Source organism: Chelmon rostratus, chromosome 11 (assembly GCF_017976325.1).
Source record: "Chelmon rostratus isolate fCheRos1 chromosome 11, fCheRos1.pri, whole genome shotgun sequence".
Taxonomy (NCBI): Eukaryota; Metazoa; Chordata; class Actinopteri; order Chaetodontiformes; family Chaetodontidae; genus Chelmon; species Chelmon rostratus.
In genome coordinates this window covers 14,408,427-14,423,935 of record NC_055668.1, presented here as the reverse complement: position 1 = coordinate 14,423,935, position 15,509 = coordinate 14,408,427, and the positions used below count along the sequence as shown (strand labels likewise).

General features: G+C 43.0%; 2 protein-coding genes across 2 annotated transcripts; both read right to left on the bottom strand.

Annotated features, from left to right (window-relative positions):
- Positions 1 to 4,308: 4,308 nt before the first annotated feature.
- lrit2 (leucine-rich repeat, immunoglobulin-like and transmembrane domains 2) lies at positions 4,309 to 10,039 on the bottom strand. The gene is made up of 5 exons (XM_041948089.1): positions 9,895 to 10,039; positions 8,076 to 8,160; positions 7,034 to 7,824; positions 4,836 to 5,572; positions 4,309 to 4,569 (listed from the first exon to the last, which is right to left on the bottom strand). The coding sequence occupies exons 1-5, from the start codon at positions 10,037 to 10,039 to the stop codon at positions 4,543 to 4,545; spliced, it is 1,785 nt and encodes a 594-aa protein (XP_041804023.1). The 3' UTR covers positions 4,309 to 4,542.
- lrit1a (leucine-rich repeat, immunoglobulin-like and transmembrane domains 1a) lies at positions 9,661 to 14,136 on the bottom strand. Its single transcript, XM_041947980.1, has 4 exons — positions 14,015 to 14,136; positions 13,059 to 13,519; positions 11,417 to 11,722; positions 9,661 to 11,110 (listed from the first exon to the last, which is right to left on the bottom strand). Exons 1-4 carry the CDS (start codon positions 14,134 to 14,136, stop codon positions 10,044 to 10,046), a joined length of 1,956 nt encoding a protein of 651 aa, XP_041803914.1. The 3' UTR covers positions 9,661 to 10,043.
- Between the last annotated feature and the right edge of the window lie 1,373 nt (positions 14,137 to 15,509).

The following is a 15,509-nucleotide window of genomic DNA, read 5'->3' as shown; positions in this document are numbered from 1 at the left end:
GCTTTAATGCAGCAGATCCAGTCTGCCAAGTTGTCATGGGAATGAGGACTAAATTTCACCGAAGCTTATGGTCTTCTCCTCTCACATGTCCGACAGCTGTGCAGACTGCATCTGAAGACGATGAAGATCATGTGATCGAGCTCCAGAATAGCCACTAAATGGACCTTGAGGTTAGATGTTGTAGACTGGTTAAGGTCTACAACATCTAACCTCTAACCTAACTGGACAAAGTTAAAAATGAACAATGAAACTCAATCATTAATAGTGCTTTGTGTGTGTGTGTGTGTGTGTGTGTGTGTGTGTGTGTGTGTGTGTGTGTGTGCACGTGTATTACTTACGTTGTGGGGACATAAATCTTTTGTTTACACAGTCACATGGTGGGGACTTGCCTTCCTTATGGGGACAAAACACAAGTCCTCATAACGTAAATCATTAAGTTTTAGGGTGAAGTCTTGAGTTAAGGTTATAAGTTTAGGTTTAGTTCAGGGCACAGAGTGGTTATGGTTATGGTTCAGGTAAGTCTCCATGAAAAAAAATTAAGTCTATGTGATGGAAACACGACTGTGTGTGCATGTGTGTTCAAGTGTGTGTGCATGCGTGCGCGTGGGTGTGTTTGTGCGTGTCTGTTTTCAGAAAAGATTAAATACACTGAAACAGCTAACAGCTTAATTCCTCGTGTCTCAATAATGTCATTTGTCACACGTGACAGATTCAGATCACGTTTTCAATTCTCGACCATTCATCGTTTGCTTTGGCCGAAGTTTCCGTGTCCTTTTGATACAGATAAATTCCACCTTTTGAACCATTTGTTGACACACTAGTGGCTTAAAGATCCTCAACCCAGATCCCTTGTCGGGAATGAAGTCGTTCAGATTTCAACAAGCGAGACTGTTTATTTGGGATCCAACCAAGCTCCTTACAAGAGATTTCATGACACTTGAACTGACTAAAGAGATCAGCCCAATGGAAGGGAACCAAAGTGATCACGTTAGGAAGACCTTTAATCCAAATGCGCAGGTGTAAAGCACCGTTTAGAGCCCTGTTTTGCAGCAATCACAATATGTTTATTTTCTGATTGGTGTTTCGTTTGTTTACCACTGTATATGTGATGGTTTATCTGTTTCAATTGGTGTCTTTTTCGGCAAAAAAAAAAAGTTAGTAAAAAAGGATTTTACTAACAATAAAAGAATCGTTTGTAATTTCAACAGTGGTGGAAGAAGTACTTAGATCATTGTCCTCAAGTAAAAGTAGCAGTACCACACTATGAAACTACTACATTACAAGAACTGCATTCAAAATGTCGCATATAAAAGTAGAAGTACTCATTACTGCATGTAGAGTGACCCCGGTGTCTTAATCAAAGTAATGTATTGGAGGATAAAGTAGTATAAAAAGAAAATACTCAAGGCAAATTTCCTCAGAATTGTACTTAAGAAAAAGAACAAGAATCTCAATTTACATGAATATATATTTGGATTATTGACAACAAAAAGTAGGTAAATTATGCCTTTTGAAATGTATTTTAGAGTTTACTTGATTCTGCAGATATTCAGTCTGCCAGTGTGGCCAATCTGGTCCCAACCAGCTAAAACTGTCCAGGATTAGAACACACGGAGTCCGAGACACTCAGATCATCAGACTGAAGCCTTGAAGGCTCTGTGAAACACACAGAGAGACAGCTTAGCCATTAGCTTAAGACCAACACCTCCTTAATGAGCCTGCAAATATGCTCTCCTGCCCCCTTCTGGAGCTGAAGGAGAAGCTGTCTGACCACAGCCCAGGGCTGAAAGACAAAGAGGGTCACTGTTCCCACATTCTCAAACAAAATGATACTGTCTAAAACTGAAGCTTTCATGGCCTCAAGCGAGATTTTCACTGAATTATGTTGTTCCTCCCTGCTGCCAAAGCACATGAAAGAAGTTGGTGCAGCATGCGCAAAGTTAAAAACAGAGCAATCTGAACAAAGCAGTGTATCCAAACACTGAATAACAGATATGTAGAGTAATGGCAATGTGCATATTATGGGAGTCAGAATTAGATGTATGAAGAAGGCCTTACACAACAATATTACATTTGCTGTTGTTTTTAGTAAAACCTCACCAGATGTTCTGCAAATATGTAATATATTATCCTGATACAAGCCCCTTTTGCTCTCCTTAGCTCCAATGTCAATGTGAGCACTACCAATTATGAAGTTACACTGAACCACTCACTGGGTATTTGTGTAGACATCATGAGCAAACATGCACACTATTTCAAAGTTACATAAAACATGAAATTTGCAGATTACACTCTCTAATCCAAGGACCAACTTGTTCATCTTTGTGCAATATTGCATCCTTGGCTAAAAACCAAAAGTCCATCTGCCCTGATCTAGTTTGGACTGACAAGATGTGTGTGACTGGCATCGAACTTTCTGCAGCCTCAGCTGGCACATTTCACTTGGTTATGATGACGCAGAGCGGACTCTGGGGATTATTTTTGTTTTTATTTGACGCAAGTACAAACTGCCTCCTAAACACAGCCACATTTTGCATACATCTACACGCTTACTTTTCCACTAATGTGCAACATGCTGCTTTTTCAGGTCAGTACTGTCCCAAAGATTCTTGAGGATCCAAACCCAAATATTGGGTCAAAATCGTCACACGCGTAAACGCAAAAAGTTTTTCAGTGTTGCAAGCTGTTAATGCTCTGAAATGAAATGAGGGAATATGAGGAGCAGCCCAAATGATCATGCATTATGCCATGTAAGAGGCAGCCAGGATTACTGGGCTATTTGATAGAGGATTACAGAGTTAAAAGTTGCAAAGAGCATTGATGCTTTAGAATGAAAGAAAGCTATGCAGAGGCTTCAAAACAGCCTCGGACGTGTTTGAAGCAACAGAGGTTCTGAAAGGTAAATGAAATACTTGTCTTTCTGGGTAAGAAAATTGATTAAAAAAAGGTATTATGTGCACATTGTTAACCCCTGATCTTTGAACACTGCTGCCCACGAGATCAGCAGCTGTTACACAGCGTAGTGTTTAAATAATACACTGCTTTATGCAACATCAGGGTATGTAGGGAGAAAAATAAGATGAGGCCAAATAAAGATATCATTCATGTGTGTTCTGTGCTGAAACGGCTGAAAATGAGTGTTTACAGAAGACATTGTCTTGTGTCATACACCGTGGCTGAGGATTACAACAAAAAGCAGCATCAATCCCACACCCACAAATCATATAAACACATCTGAACAAGCAAGAAAGCAGATGTGTTTGTGCGCCAGAAAATGAGAGCTGCCAATCTCGAACCAGTCGTTTAAAACCCTGATCTTCAGTAGAAGAGGGTGGGGGGGTTAGCAGAGATGAACTGATCTCCTTGCATCACAGGAGACAACACATGGAGCTGGAGGAGGGGGCGCGTGTGATCTGATCATAAAGTGACGGCAGGAGGGGATATTGGAGAGGATGCCAGTGTTTGGGTATTATGTCAAATGAACAATGCCATTGGCCGAGGCATATCCGATGTGCCATCTGTCTGGGCCGGGCAGCGCGGATCATGTGTGACGCATGGCCGCTGTGTGATGTGTTCACAGAAGTGGGAGACAAGGAACTGTGGCATGCATGTACAGTGAGCAGCAGAGGGGATTAAGCATATCTTAACAAAACTTTACAGCTCACATATAAAGATTCTTGCTTTGTGTTTCCATGAGCTGCAGTGGAGGTTGAGTGACAAAAGGAAGGAATTGTGCACTAAAAACTCTGTGATTAGACTCAAACTGTTGCGGCGTCACTTGATAACCATAAAAGAGACAGTTAATTAAGGTTTGGTGACATTTTTTGTGGTGTCACTGCACAATGTACGACACCCACATACACCCACACACACACACACATTCATTTACATACACACAAATGAATGCACAAATTCATTTCAAATGAAAATCTGTAATTGAAACATTTCATATTTACCAAAATCCACCAATACATGATGTGTCTTCTTGCACTTTTAAAAGAACAATACAACAACTCAACATACAACAGTAACATACTGTACGCCAGCTTCACTAAATCTAATGAAGACATCGTCTACTGACACAGTGCACAATCACTTTCACATAATCACCATCTGGTATAAGAGAGTTTTTTGTTCCAGATCCACTATTATGTTACAGTAAAAACATGTCAACTGCATTGATAATGTTGAGCTAAAAAGGTAAACCAGTATGAAATGAGTCTGGTAAATAAATGCATATATAAATACATAAAACATATCAAAATGCTAACACAGTTAGATAAAGATAAAGCAGAAGATGAAGTTAGCACCTGCTACTGAAAGACTTTTAAAAGGTGCACTCATCAGCAGTGGTTGCAGCACACCTTCTTTTAAATCAATCACAAAGGCTTCATATAAAGTAGGGATTTAAAATGCGTGAGAACTGACATTTAGACGTATCGTGACAACAAGACAAACATGTTTCAGACAGAAACAAACAGCAGCACGTTCTTTACAGTGGTGCAAATCCTTCAATCACACTCTTGACATTACGGTCACCATTCACATCTTTGCAACAAACTCCTCGTCCTAGAACAGAGGAAGAGATAAGATTAAAACCAAGGCAGACAATATTGTCATTCCTCTGAATATTGTATTTGTGTGAGTGTCAAAGTCAGCATCATACAGCAGACCTATATTTATTCTATTTTACAAAAAGAACTGATACAGGGTGAGACATTGGTCTATTACAAAGTCAGTTTCATGTTTTTCCTAGTAATTTAATATAGTTCAGCTGTGAGTCTGCTGTGGTCGGCTTTGCCCTTATGCAGTCTGTCATCTGACCTCCTCCTCACCTTCCTGTCTTCGCTGGAATCTTTATTAACCAGGCCCTCGTCACTGGCGGCCTGCAGGCTGTCGAAGGTGCCTTGCCTCTCCCGCTCCATCCCCGACGGGCTGCTTTCTCTCCGCCGGTTCTTCCAGAACTGCATGATACCCTCCAGGCAGGCAAACTTGGTGTCAGTGGTGCAGGCGTACATACCTATAGGCACAGCCAGCACCATGGCTAAAACTATCACCACTATATGAATCAGCTTCTCCCTCTGTTCCATCTCTGTAATGTCGCTTCCTGTTACAAACACAATGCACTGTCCAGCACGGGGTGCCTGGTTCTTGAGAGTTACACAGATTTCATACTTGGTAGCAGGCATCAGATCAGAAACGGAATAGGAGTGAATCCCAGGGCCGATGTAGATCATTTCTTTTTTAGCGGCGTCTGCTCGGCCAAAGTGGACGGTGAACCAGGTTTCGGCCGGGCGGTCCAAGGCGGCGTACCACTCAATGGAGATGCCGCGCACTGTCTGCTTGGCGATGCGGATGTCAATGTAGACGTTTTCATCACCAGCAGCGGGCTGAGCTGGGAGGAGCGATGACTGGGAGCCGCCAGGAGAGCGGACATCCAGGAGGATGTGGACAGAAGAGTTTCCGATGAAGTTGACCGCAGTGCAGGTGTAGACGCCTTGGTCAGCTGCGTGGAGGGAGGGGATCACCAGGAGGGATCTGATGGTGTCTTCGTCCACTCTTTCCTGAGATTCTGGGAGGAAAACGGGGATATACAATGTTGTTTTAAGGGACATGCTTCATTCAGTGTGGAAATCTTATTTTGTTCATTATCTATAGCCATTTTGAGCACTAATTATTCCACCAAGGTCAGGTTAATTAATTAAACTGTCCAACTTAAAGGGAAAGGCTGGACAATGATATGACCCCCTACACACATACACTTATTTTCATTATCAATTACTGAATTAAATGTCAGAAATAGTGAACAAGGGTAATTGCAATTTGTGTAAATCTAAGGTAACATGATTAAATTACTTGTTTCGTCTGACCAACAGTGCAGAAGCTACAGATGTTCAGTTTACTGGAACACAAGACAAAGAACATAAGCAAATCCTCAGAAGTGAGAAGCTGAAACTTGAAAATGTTTGGCATTTTTACTTGAAAAATTACATAAATGATTAATTGCACGTCAAAATAGTGTTCATGTTGAATAAAATTATCACAAAGCATGAGGACATTATAACATGGTCCAAGCATGTGATAAGCACATAAGAAGCAAAATATGGTAGTAAAATGTGTGTTTACTTACTGATGTAGTTAATTTACTATTGATGCAATATTTACAAGTAACATTTGTGATCACACTTAAGAAACGAAGGCTGGAAATGATGTCCTCAAATGACTTTAACTGATTATCTACCAGGAGATGGTGTGTGATCCAAACCATGTCAGTCATGTCCACGACGAATCAAAGAAGTCTGAAAGGGACAGTGACTGCTTTTCTTCATGAAAGCAGTTTAATTAGGAAGAGCTTATAAGTTGTTACAAATCGCTTTATTAATGTTTAATAAATCACTTTTTGTAACTCAAAGTCAAAGCAAAGTGATTCCTAGCAGCAATGAAACACTCATTATTCTATTTAAATGATTTTATTCGGGAGTGAGGGAGTTTTTCACAACCTGGCAAACAAAAACTTCCTTTTATTAATTGCTTATAAGATATAAGCATTAATAGATAATTTATTAACCAGTGTAAAGCCATAGACCTCATAAAGGGTATTAGAAAGTGTATTTTAGTCTTCCTTCTCATTTTAATAATCATGTTCACTTGTGCACTATACTTGGGTCACTATAAAGTATAAACGTGTATGAAAGCACTGATGATGCACTGGTTGATGGCAGTCATGATCTGCAGTAGGCACTGCACTCAAAAGGTTAAGTCTAATGACGCAGATGTTTACTTAATTATACAGTAGCGCAACACGGCTGACATTAGGTAGTCTATAATCTCCAGCACTCTTAATCAACACTGATGGTGTGCAGATCGAGAGAATCAGTGGTGATTACATCGCCGTGGGCCAATATCCAGATTTAACCCCCCTCATCTTTATACGGGTCCGCCATTAAAAACGTGTGTTTAAGTATCTAATTTAACATAAGATGTCAGTCGAGCTGGGTGTGTGAGCGACATGCCCTGGACATCACACTCTTACCCTGAAATCCTCTGATTATCTTCAGGCCATATGTCCACCACACCGCAGGGTCCGGCCTGGCCTTGGCGAGGCAGCGCAGGGTGAGGTTCGCGCCCTGCGCCAGGCTGATATTCGCGGACGGGGTGGTGACGACGGGCCTCATGCACGCCTGCAGCTCGACCTCGTGGAAGAACTTGCCCGACCTAAAGTCCGGCCCTGAGCAAGTCAAGTAGGAGTTCATCAGTATAATCGGGGGGCTTAGGGACCTGATGAACTCCACGAAGCCCTTCAGGCGGCAGTCGCAGAGCCACGCGTTGTCGTGGAGCGCCAGGACGACGTTCGGCACGAAAGCGGTCGCCTCCCGCTCCTCCGTGCTCTGCAGTTTTTGATAGAGAGGCCAGTTTTGGAAGACCTCCTTCGATATGACCGTAAGCCGATTGAAGGATAAGTCTAAGTAAGTCAGACCTGGCAAAAATTTTAACGCATGCTCCGGCAGAACGTCCAGCTGGTTGTGCTTCAGGTCCAGGATCTTGAGGGCCGGCGTGTCCTCGAACGCTGTCCATGGTACTGAACGCAGCTTGTTCCCCTGCAGACGGAGCTCGGTTAAGTTCCCCAAACCCTCCAGACCCTTTGAGTTTATCACTGTGATGTCATTGAAGTTGAGCCACAGGTTCTCCAAGGCGGGCGTTTGTGAGAACGCTCCTCTGGGTATTTCAGTGAAGTGAGATTTCTCTATGCGTATTTTGGTCATATCACCTGGAAGGTTCTGTGGTATGGCCCCAAACGCGCTCTCCTCCATACACACGAGCGACCTATGAGTAAAGGGAAGAGCTGAAGTGATCATTTGGTTGCTGTGTAACCTGATGCTTCATAAACACAATTCAGTAGAATCACAAGTGAGTTAAACCTCAATCGAGCCCCTGCAGGAAACCCCTTTTGTCTTTTTGAGACAAAATGAGCCTGCGTGCCTTTAATTTATCATCCATCGCCCAGTGACACACTTACAAAGGTTAAAAATACCTCTGCCTTGGTGAAGACTGAACCGCGGGAAGTCAGGTCTTACCTTCCATGACGGTCTTCTACACAGCTGCACCCGCGTAAACATTGAGAGGAAGTTTCATGCGCCTGAATGTTGAGCAAAACTATAACTAGCAGGTAACAAATTATGTCCATAGTCCGCGAAAATTCCTGAAGTTGAGGGCTACATTCGCTCAAGACATGCCGAGTGCGCTGGAGGAGAGAAGCCTATTAAGCTTAATCCCTGACGTGCCACGCACTGAACCAGCGGACACACGATTAACACTGCGCACTCATGTCTGACCCATACGTTCAGTTTGGTAGCGCTTTCTGATAGGTCAACCTCTAGGAAGCCCTAACTAGTACAGTAATTTACTAACGCTTTATTGATCACGTATAAGCCATTAATAAGAACAAGCTTTGGGTTGCCAGTTTGTGAAGAATCCCTTTCTGGACTGGGATTTAACAATTCTATTTAATGCAGTTATAAAAGTTGGCAAGTCATCAATAGATACTTAAAGGTTTCAAATTCTCTAATAAACCATCACATTTGCATTACATGATAATAAGTCATTAATAATTTGTGTTTGGAAAAGATTATTGACTTATAAGGTCTTATTGATGAATTAAAGAGCTAAATGTCCTGCTGGACAACCAAAACCTGCAAAAAAAAAAAAAAAAAAAAAATTCTAAAAAAAATTCTAGCAACCCAAAATCAATATCAGTGTCTGATGTTTAAAGCATTAGCATTAATAAAACCATTGCAACTTACAAACACTCATAAAGTTTGACTTATCAGAAAATGGTAGTTACCTGTTTGACCTGAGACAGACACTGACGGCCAAGAGTTGGCAAATTAACACAAACAAATCAAAGAGTTTTCAAATCCTTGCTGAATAGAAACCCAGTTTGACAATTCATCAATATTGGAGATAAGTGGAGATATAAGAACACACAGTACCACTAACTGGATATGTATATATAAAAGTTTATTTAACTATATTCAAATAATATCATTGGAATGAATAGATCTACATTTAATGGGGTAATGATGCCTCTAGGTGGCACAAAACAGGTAGAGATATTTCAGTATGTGTCTCATTGCTGGGAATAGAAATCATTTAACATTTCATTTTGCATCATTTCCACCCTATTTACAAAGTGTCATAGTTCAGACCTTTCTGTACTTCTCTCCAGCTCCAGCTTTCCTCCATTCACCAGTGTTGAACCATGCCTATGTGTATATCTTCTCTGAGAACATATGACAGATATATACAGAGGCACAGGCTTAACTGTATATGTAAGTGTACATCATCCTGTAAAGTATATACAAATCCTACACGTACATATATGATATAAACAATGGAGTATCGACTGTTGAGTTCCCTTTAAGTCAGATCAGGTTGCAGAGGTTTCTTCGCTGGGCCATGCATGTGAGATGAAAAATAAATGACAATGACTGTTACGCTCGTTCAGCTTTTGACATGTTTTCTCTTACAGGCTTAGTGATAAAAACATTCTTTTAGACATAAAAGCAAGAGTGTGTTTGAACGCTGTCTTACAATGAACGCATGGACACATTTATGACAGTCCAGTTAGTTGCACTCCGTCTGCAAGAAACGTGACATATTCTACACATATCTGGAAGAAACAAGTGAATTAAAATGTGAAATATTCTCTAAACTGATATTTCCATTATAGTGCAGCGTGCAAAAGTCCTTTGATAGAAGTTGGCTCTCTGTGGTGGTGGAGTTGGTGGCGTGATCCAGCGAGGAGGGACGGGTGGCGGGGAATCCCATGGCGTGGGCGTATGGGAGCGTGTGGGCGGGGGACTGACGTCAGGATGTCGCTGAGGGTGAGAGTACGGGTAGTGGTGGGGATATGGATGTGGGTGGGTGTGTGGGTGAGGGTGGTGACGGGGGTGTGAATGGGTATTGGGGTTAGGATTGGGACGTGGATGCGGGTGAGTGCGAGGGAGGTGGTGCGGAGCAGGAGCCGGAGCTGGAGCATGATGTCAGCAGAAGTACTCGTTAGGCTGTCCCTCTATCTTAGCGGTGGCCTCAGAGTCCAGGCTGGAGCGCGCTGACAGCAGCCTGTTGGACTCCTCTGGGTTCAGTCTGTTCAAATACTCGCCCTCGAGCCCTTTGGCCTTCGTGCCAGGCGACAGTGTTTCAAAGGTCACATATGAATCTTGGATGTCCTTGGATTTCTTTCCCCAGTACTTCTGAATGCGTCGCTTCAGCGCTCCACAGCACACGATGACAGTGAGCGGGACTGCGATGATACAGGCCACTGTGATCACAATCACGTTAATCAGCTTCTGGGTGCCAGTGGCACTGGCTGCTTCATCAGTGGAAAATATGACACACTGTTCCTTCTTGGGGATCAGCCCCCTCACACACACACAGGCAATGTACTTGGTCCTGGGCACCAGCCCTTCGATGGTCACGCGGTTCTGCCCCGCCCCAACGTTGATCTTCCTCATGTCCCTCTCACCAAACACAGCATACAGCACACTAAAGGCTGTTGTGTTTTTGGCCTTAGGGGCCCTCCAGTTCAGAGAAATGGTATTGTCTGTGTCCCCCACCACCTTTACTGAGCGGACCACCCTGTCCGGGTCCTGCTGCAGCGACGAGGTGTTGGCCGCCAGGTTGCTTAAATTAGTCTTCTCCAGATCCAGCAGTGCGTCTGGGTTGGAGGAGGTGGCAGGCCCCGGGGTGGCTATGTCTGCCAGACTGTAACTGGCTAGTCCAGGATCAGGACCAAGACCAGGTGGAAGGCCTGGATCCAGGGCGGGCAGGGATGAGGGGCTGGAGGTTGGAACCACATACCTGGCCACCAGTTTCTCCTGGTAGGCAGCTTTGCCCATCTGGTTTGGTTTCTTGGCTTTGGCTTTCTTGTCGTTGCTGGTTTGGTTCCCCTCTGGTTTTGGTGAGTTGGAGACAATGAGAGAAATGACAGCTTCGGCGTTTCCTGCGTAGTTGCTGGCCTTGCAGATGTATTTCCCAGAATCACGATAGGACACAGCTGGGACACTGAGAATGGACCAGGTGATTCCTTCCTTTGAGGTTTCCTGCTGGACTGTGGTGACAGAGAGGAGGGAACACCATCATTACACAATAAAGTTCAACAAAGACAAGTAAAATCTGATGTGGCATCTGAGAAATCCTTTTTCAGAAATACCAAGCAGGTGATTATGCAGTGTTGCACTGGTCATCATCAGTGTTGCATAAGTCAGTTTGTAGTTACAGCTGTCAGTCAGACTTACAAGCTTACTGTCTCCACTGGTAGCTTTCTGTTTAATTAACAGCAGCACTACAGTGCAGACAAAAGCATCTTATGTCAGGCACAAAGAAGTGATCGACATTCAAAGATCTGCTGACTCACCACTTCCATTAAGGACTCGACCATCTGCCCTGCGCCACATCAGATCTGGGATGGGGACTCCAATGGTGCCACAGCGGAGGAGCACATTGTTCCCAACGGCGCTGCGGACTCGTGCCACAGCTGTGTGGATGCGTGGCAGCTGACAGCGTCGCAGCTCCGCGTCGCTGAACAAGACTCCTGAAACGCTCTCCGGAGCTGAACACCGAAGCCTTGTGTCAATGAACGCCACCGAAAGAGTCGGAAACTTCTGGAACTGGACCAGGTCATAGAGCCGACAGTCACACACCCAGGGGTTGTCATGGAGACCTGAGGGTGAGGGTACAAGTGAGGCAGGTGGAAGACGAGCATCCAGCTGTGTGCAAAGTGATAGACCGGCCTGCAGATGGCCGGTGTGGATGTTAGGATGTTAATCCTGTAAGAGGATTAACATTTAATTCATCATGACCATGACTATGGCAATGATGGTAGTGGTGGTGATGATGATGATGATGATGATGATGATGATGATGATGATGGTGGTGGTGGTGGTCTAGTGATCAAGGTCAGGTTTTACTGTCATTTCATCCTCATGTCCTTGACCAAAGCACCAGCCTTTAAAGGTGAACCCGCACATCTGTCCACTGTTCAGAGTATGAGGATGGGTTAAACGCAGAAGACGAGCAGGTGGAAAATGAACTTTCTACTTGTATTCTAAACATGCAGTAGGCTATAGAGTGCAGCAACACTTTGCGTGCAGTAGTGCTAAAAAAATGATAACAATAATTGCCAATCAGGCTTCTTCAACACTTAATTAAACAACGTCTTGTCTTCAGTTGCAGGGTAAATATAGGGTGGAGGGTCAATAGCATAGAATGGGCCAAGAAATATATTTAAGTATCAAGAGAAGTGGGTGCAAAGAATTTGAACGGTAGGATATGTGACTATTTAGTCGTATGTGATAAACCGTAACCTTCTGAATTAATTTAATCTTGGTGACACTTTATTTTAATGCCCCTGATTGAGCATCAGGCCATTTATAAACATTCACTAAATGGTTTATACTATAATGTAGTTGTTAGCAGGTATAAGTGCTTGTTAATGATTTTGTCAGCAACTATAACTCATCTTGTGGGCACTCATGCATGAGTTCTGGTGTATAATAAATTACAATATAGTAAAAGTTATAATAATCTAAAATATGTGGTCATGGGATTCAGATTATTGAAGTTAGAATCACTGAAAAATACTGTCTATTGAAAAAAAAATTAAAATGGCTTTGTAGCTCTGTAGTTACATTATAGTTCATTATAAACCTTTATATTGTGCGTTTAAGTGCTAAATAAGGGGTTTAAACTAAAGTGTTACCTTGCTTTTTACCCTGTGGTTTTCTAAAGCACTTAACGTCTTCAAATATTAATAGGGCAATTTCTATCAACTGCCACCGACCATCCCTTATCAAAACATATACACCAAACGATGTGCTGCTTAGAAACTGTTTTGTCAAGCTGCTGTTAAAGAATGTTGCTTTGCGCAAAATTAACACACTTTCCTTTACGCACAATACTTCACAGCGCGCTTAAGGGATTTTATAATTGAGGTAGGCATAAACCTCAAGATGAACGTTTGGGTTTGGTTCGACGTCAGGATGCGCACTGTCCCTTACCAAGTATCATCTTGGAGCTCTCTGGCCCTTGCACAGGTTTTGCAGCCAGCCAGGTGGACAGCACCTCTGCCGGCAGGGTCAGCAGGCTGTTGCTGGACAGGTCCAGGTAGGTGAGGTTCTTGATGTAAGTGGTGGCCTCCGCTGGCAGCGAGGTGAGCTGGTTGTTGTGCAAATCCAGAAGTCTGAGGCTGGGCATATCCATGAGGGACTCCCAGGGAAAGGCGGTGAGGGAATTCCCGTCCAGACGAAGCTCTTCCAGGTTGAACAGCCCCCGGAAACTGTCCGGGTTCAAGGCGGACAGCGTGTTGAAAGACATCCACAGGAATTCCAAACTGGAGAGGTAGTTGAAGGCTTCGCTTGGTATCTGCTGGATGGCCGTCTTCTCAATCCGCAGCTTGGACGTGTCAACAGGGAACCCGACAGGCACAAGAGATATCTCGGGATCATTGCAAATCACGCTCCTGAAAGTGAGACATCGCAAGTGAATTTGTGGTCAACACCAAATCAAGATCCACAAATTACGCATTAAAGGACATTTTTACAATGTAACAAAGTAAATAAAAGTTAAATAATTAATCAGAAATTGGTATAAAAGTCTAAGATTAAATCATGTTTTATAGTCCAGAGGATAAATTATGTTCCAAGTTCACAAGCGGCAAAAATGCAGAGGCTGATAATTTTGAAAGAACTCTCATTTCCCAATCCATCCAAACTCGCATAAAACGCATAGACGGGGGTTGAAAGTGCCTTTGAGGGATAATCCTGCATTAAATAAAATTGGACCGACATGCACTCCCTGAATTATCTTTTGTACACGTGTTCACCTCTGTGCAAACACCAGTGCTCATATCAGGACAAGAGCTGTCCGTCTATAAAGATGCGTCTGTGCGCACAAACCAGAACAATCATATTGTGTATTTGATATAAAATCATTTTCACTTGCACTTCCTCCTTACCTGGCCTTTGATCCGTCACTCAGGTTGTGGTAAAAACAGCTGCACTGCGACGGGCAGGCGCTCACTGGGGAGACAAGTTCACCTATGGCCACGTAGAGCCCCAGGAGCAGGACGAGGAACATTTTGGCCCACTTTTACGCATACGCAGCTTGCCTACATGCGCCAGTTTGCGCCCGCTGAAGTCAAACAGACTTGGTTTTTTCTCTCATTTACAGGAATATCATCCGCATGGCTTTGTCCCACCGCTTCGCTGTCCCATAGTGATCCGACTGCTATGAGTCCCGAGATAAAAAGGATAGACAAGGATTAGCGAAAGGACTGGCGTTCTTTTCATTTGGATGCGTATTGCATCCCGGAATCCGATAGGCTGCGCAGAGACGTCCCTATTTATTATCACAGAAAAACACTTCCGAAATGGTCATAATCCACTGTGATGTTTGGATTTTTTTTCTTTCCCTCAAATGTATCTTGTTCATTTGAGCCCTGCCGTGACTGTTAATCTGAAAGTGGACAGCGCTGTGTTTTACCACAAGGTGGCCCCTACATCATAGCCTGTGGCTCCTACTGTGGGGCCTGTCCACTCAACAGATGTTCACTTGACATTTTCTTAATCTACCATCCTTTTTTTTTGAAGAAGAAGAACTTTGAACGTTATAATCACAAAACATCCATTATCATAAAGCAGATGTGGAGACTTGGATTTAAACAATACAGCATTATTTTTCCCCCCTTGCAAAATAAAGAAATTGACTCTGCTGGTGGGATCTGAACCACAGATGGAAAGCAGTGGAAAAAATCATTCGACTACACAATGTCTCTCATCAAAGAAAATAAAAAATCCTTAGAATTAACTCCTTGTGCTCAATAGTCAATAATCAGACCTACACTTTTCCATTTACATTCTGATTTCGCTGTTTGGCACTCCCATCTCATTTTACCTGCACACAGTGTCAATTACACGTAGACCCTTCATCGACAGGAAACAAAGTAGTATTTTCCAAGCCAACAAAAAGACTAGAATAGTAAGGAATGTATGTTTAATCAGTTTACTCACAGTGGTGTCAGATTTCACTTCAATAATCCATTTGGACAGAGTCCCACACTATCAAGGGAAAATACCTCCACTTGTAAAGCTTTTGTTTTGCAGTGTCGGTAAAATACTACATGTGTTATTTGGCACCTGTTCATTGTATCCTCCCCTTCTATTTCATCACACTGAACGTTTAGTGTTACACTTGGCTGGTACTGCAAAGTTTGCTGCCTCCTGCCTGAAGAGATGGCGAAACACAGCCTTTAATGTGTTTCAACAACTTGGCAGCAAGAACCCATTTTAGATCTGACCCACACTTAGAGACAGGTCAAAGGTTTTAGTGCACAACATTAAGTTTAACAGAGATTAATAAACCAAGTAGAATAATGCAGCAATAATAGCTGAATGGAGACAATAATAGTTGTTGCACTTAGAAATCTTGAATATAATGTCATCTCTTTTTCT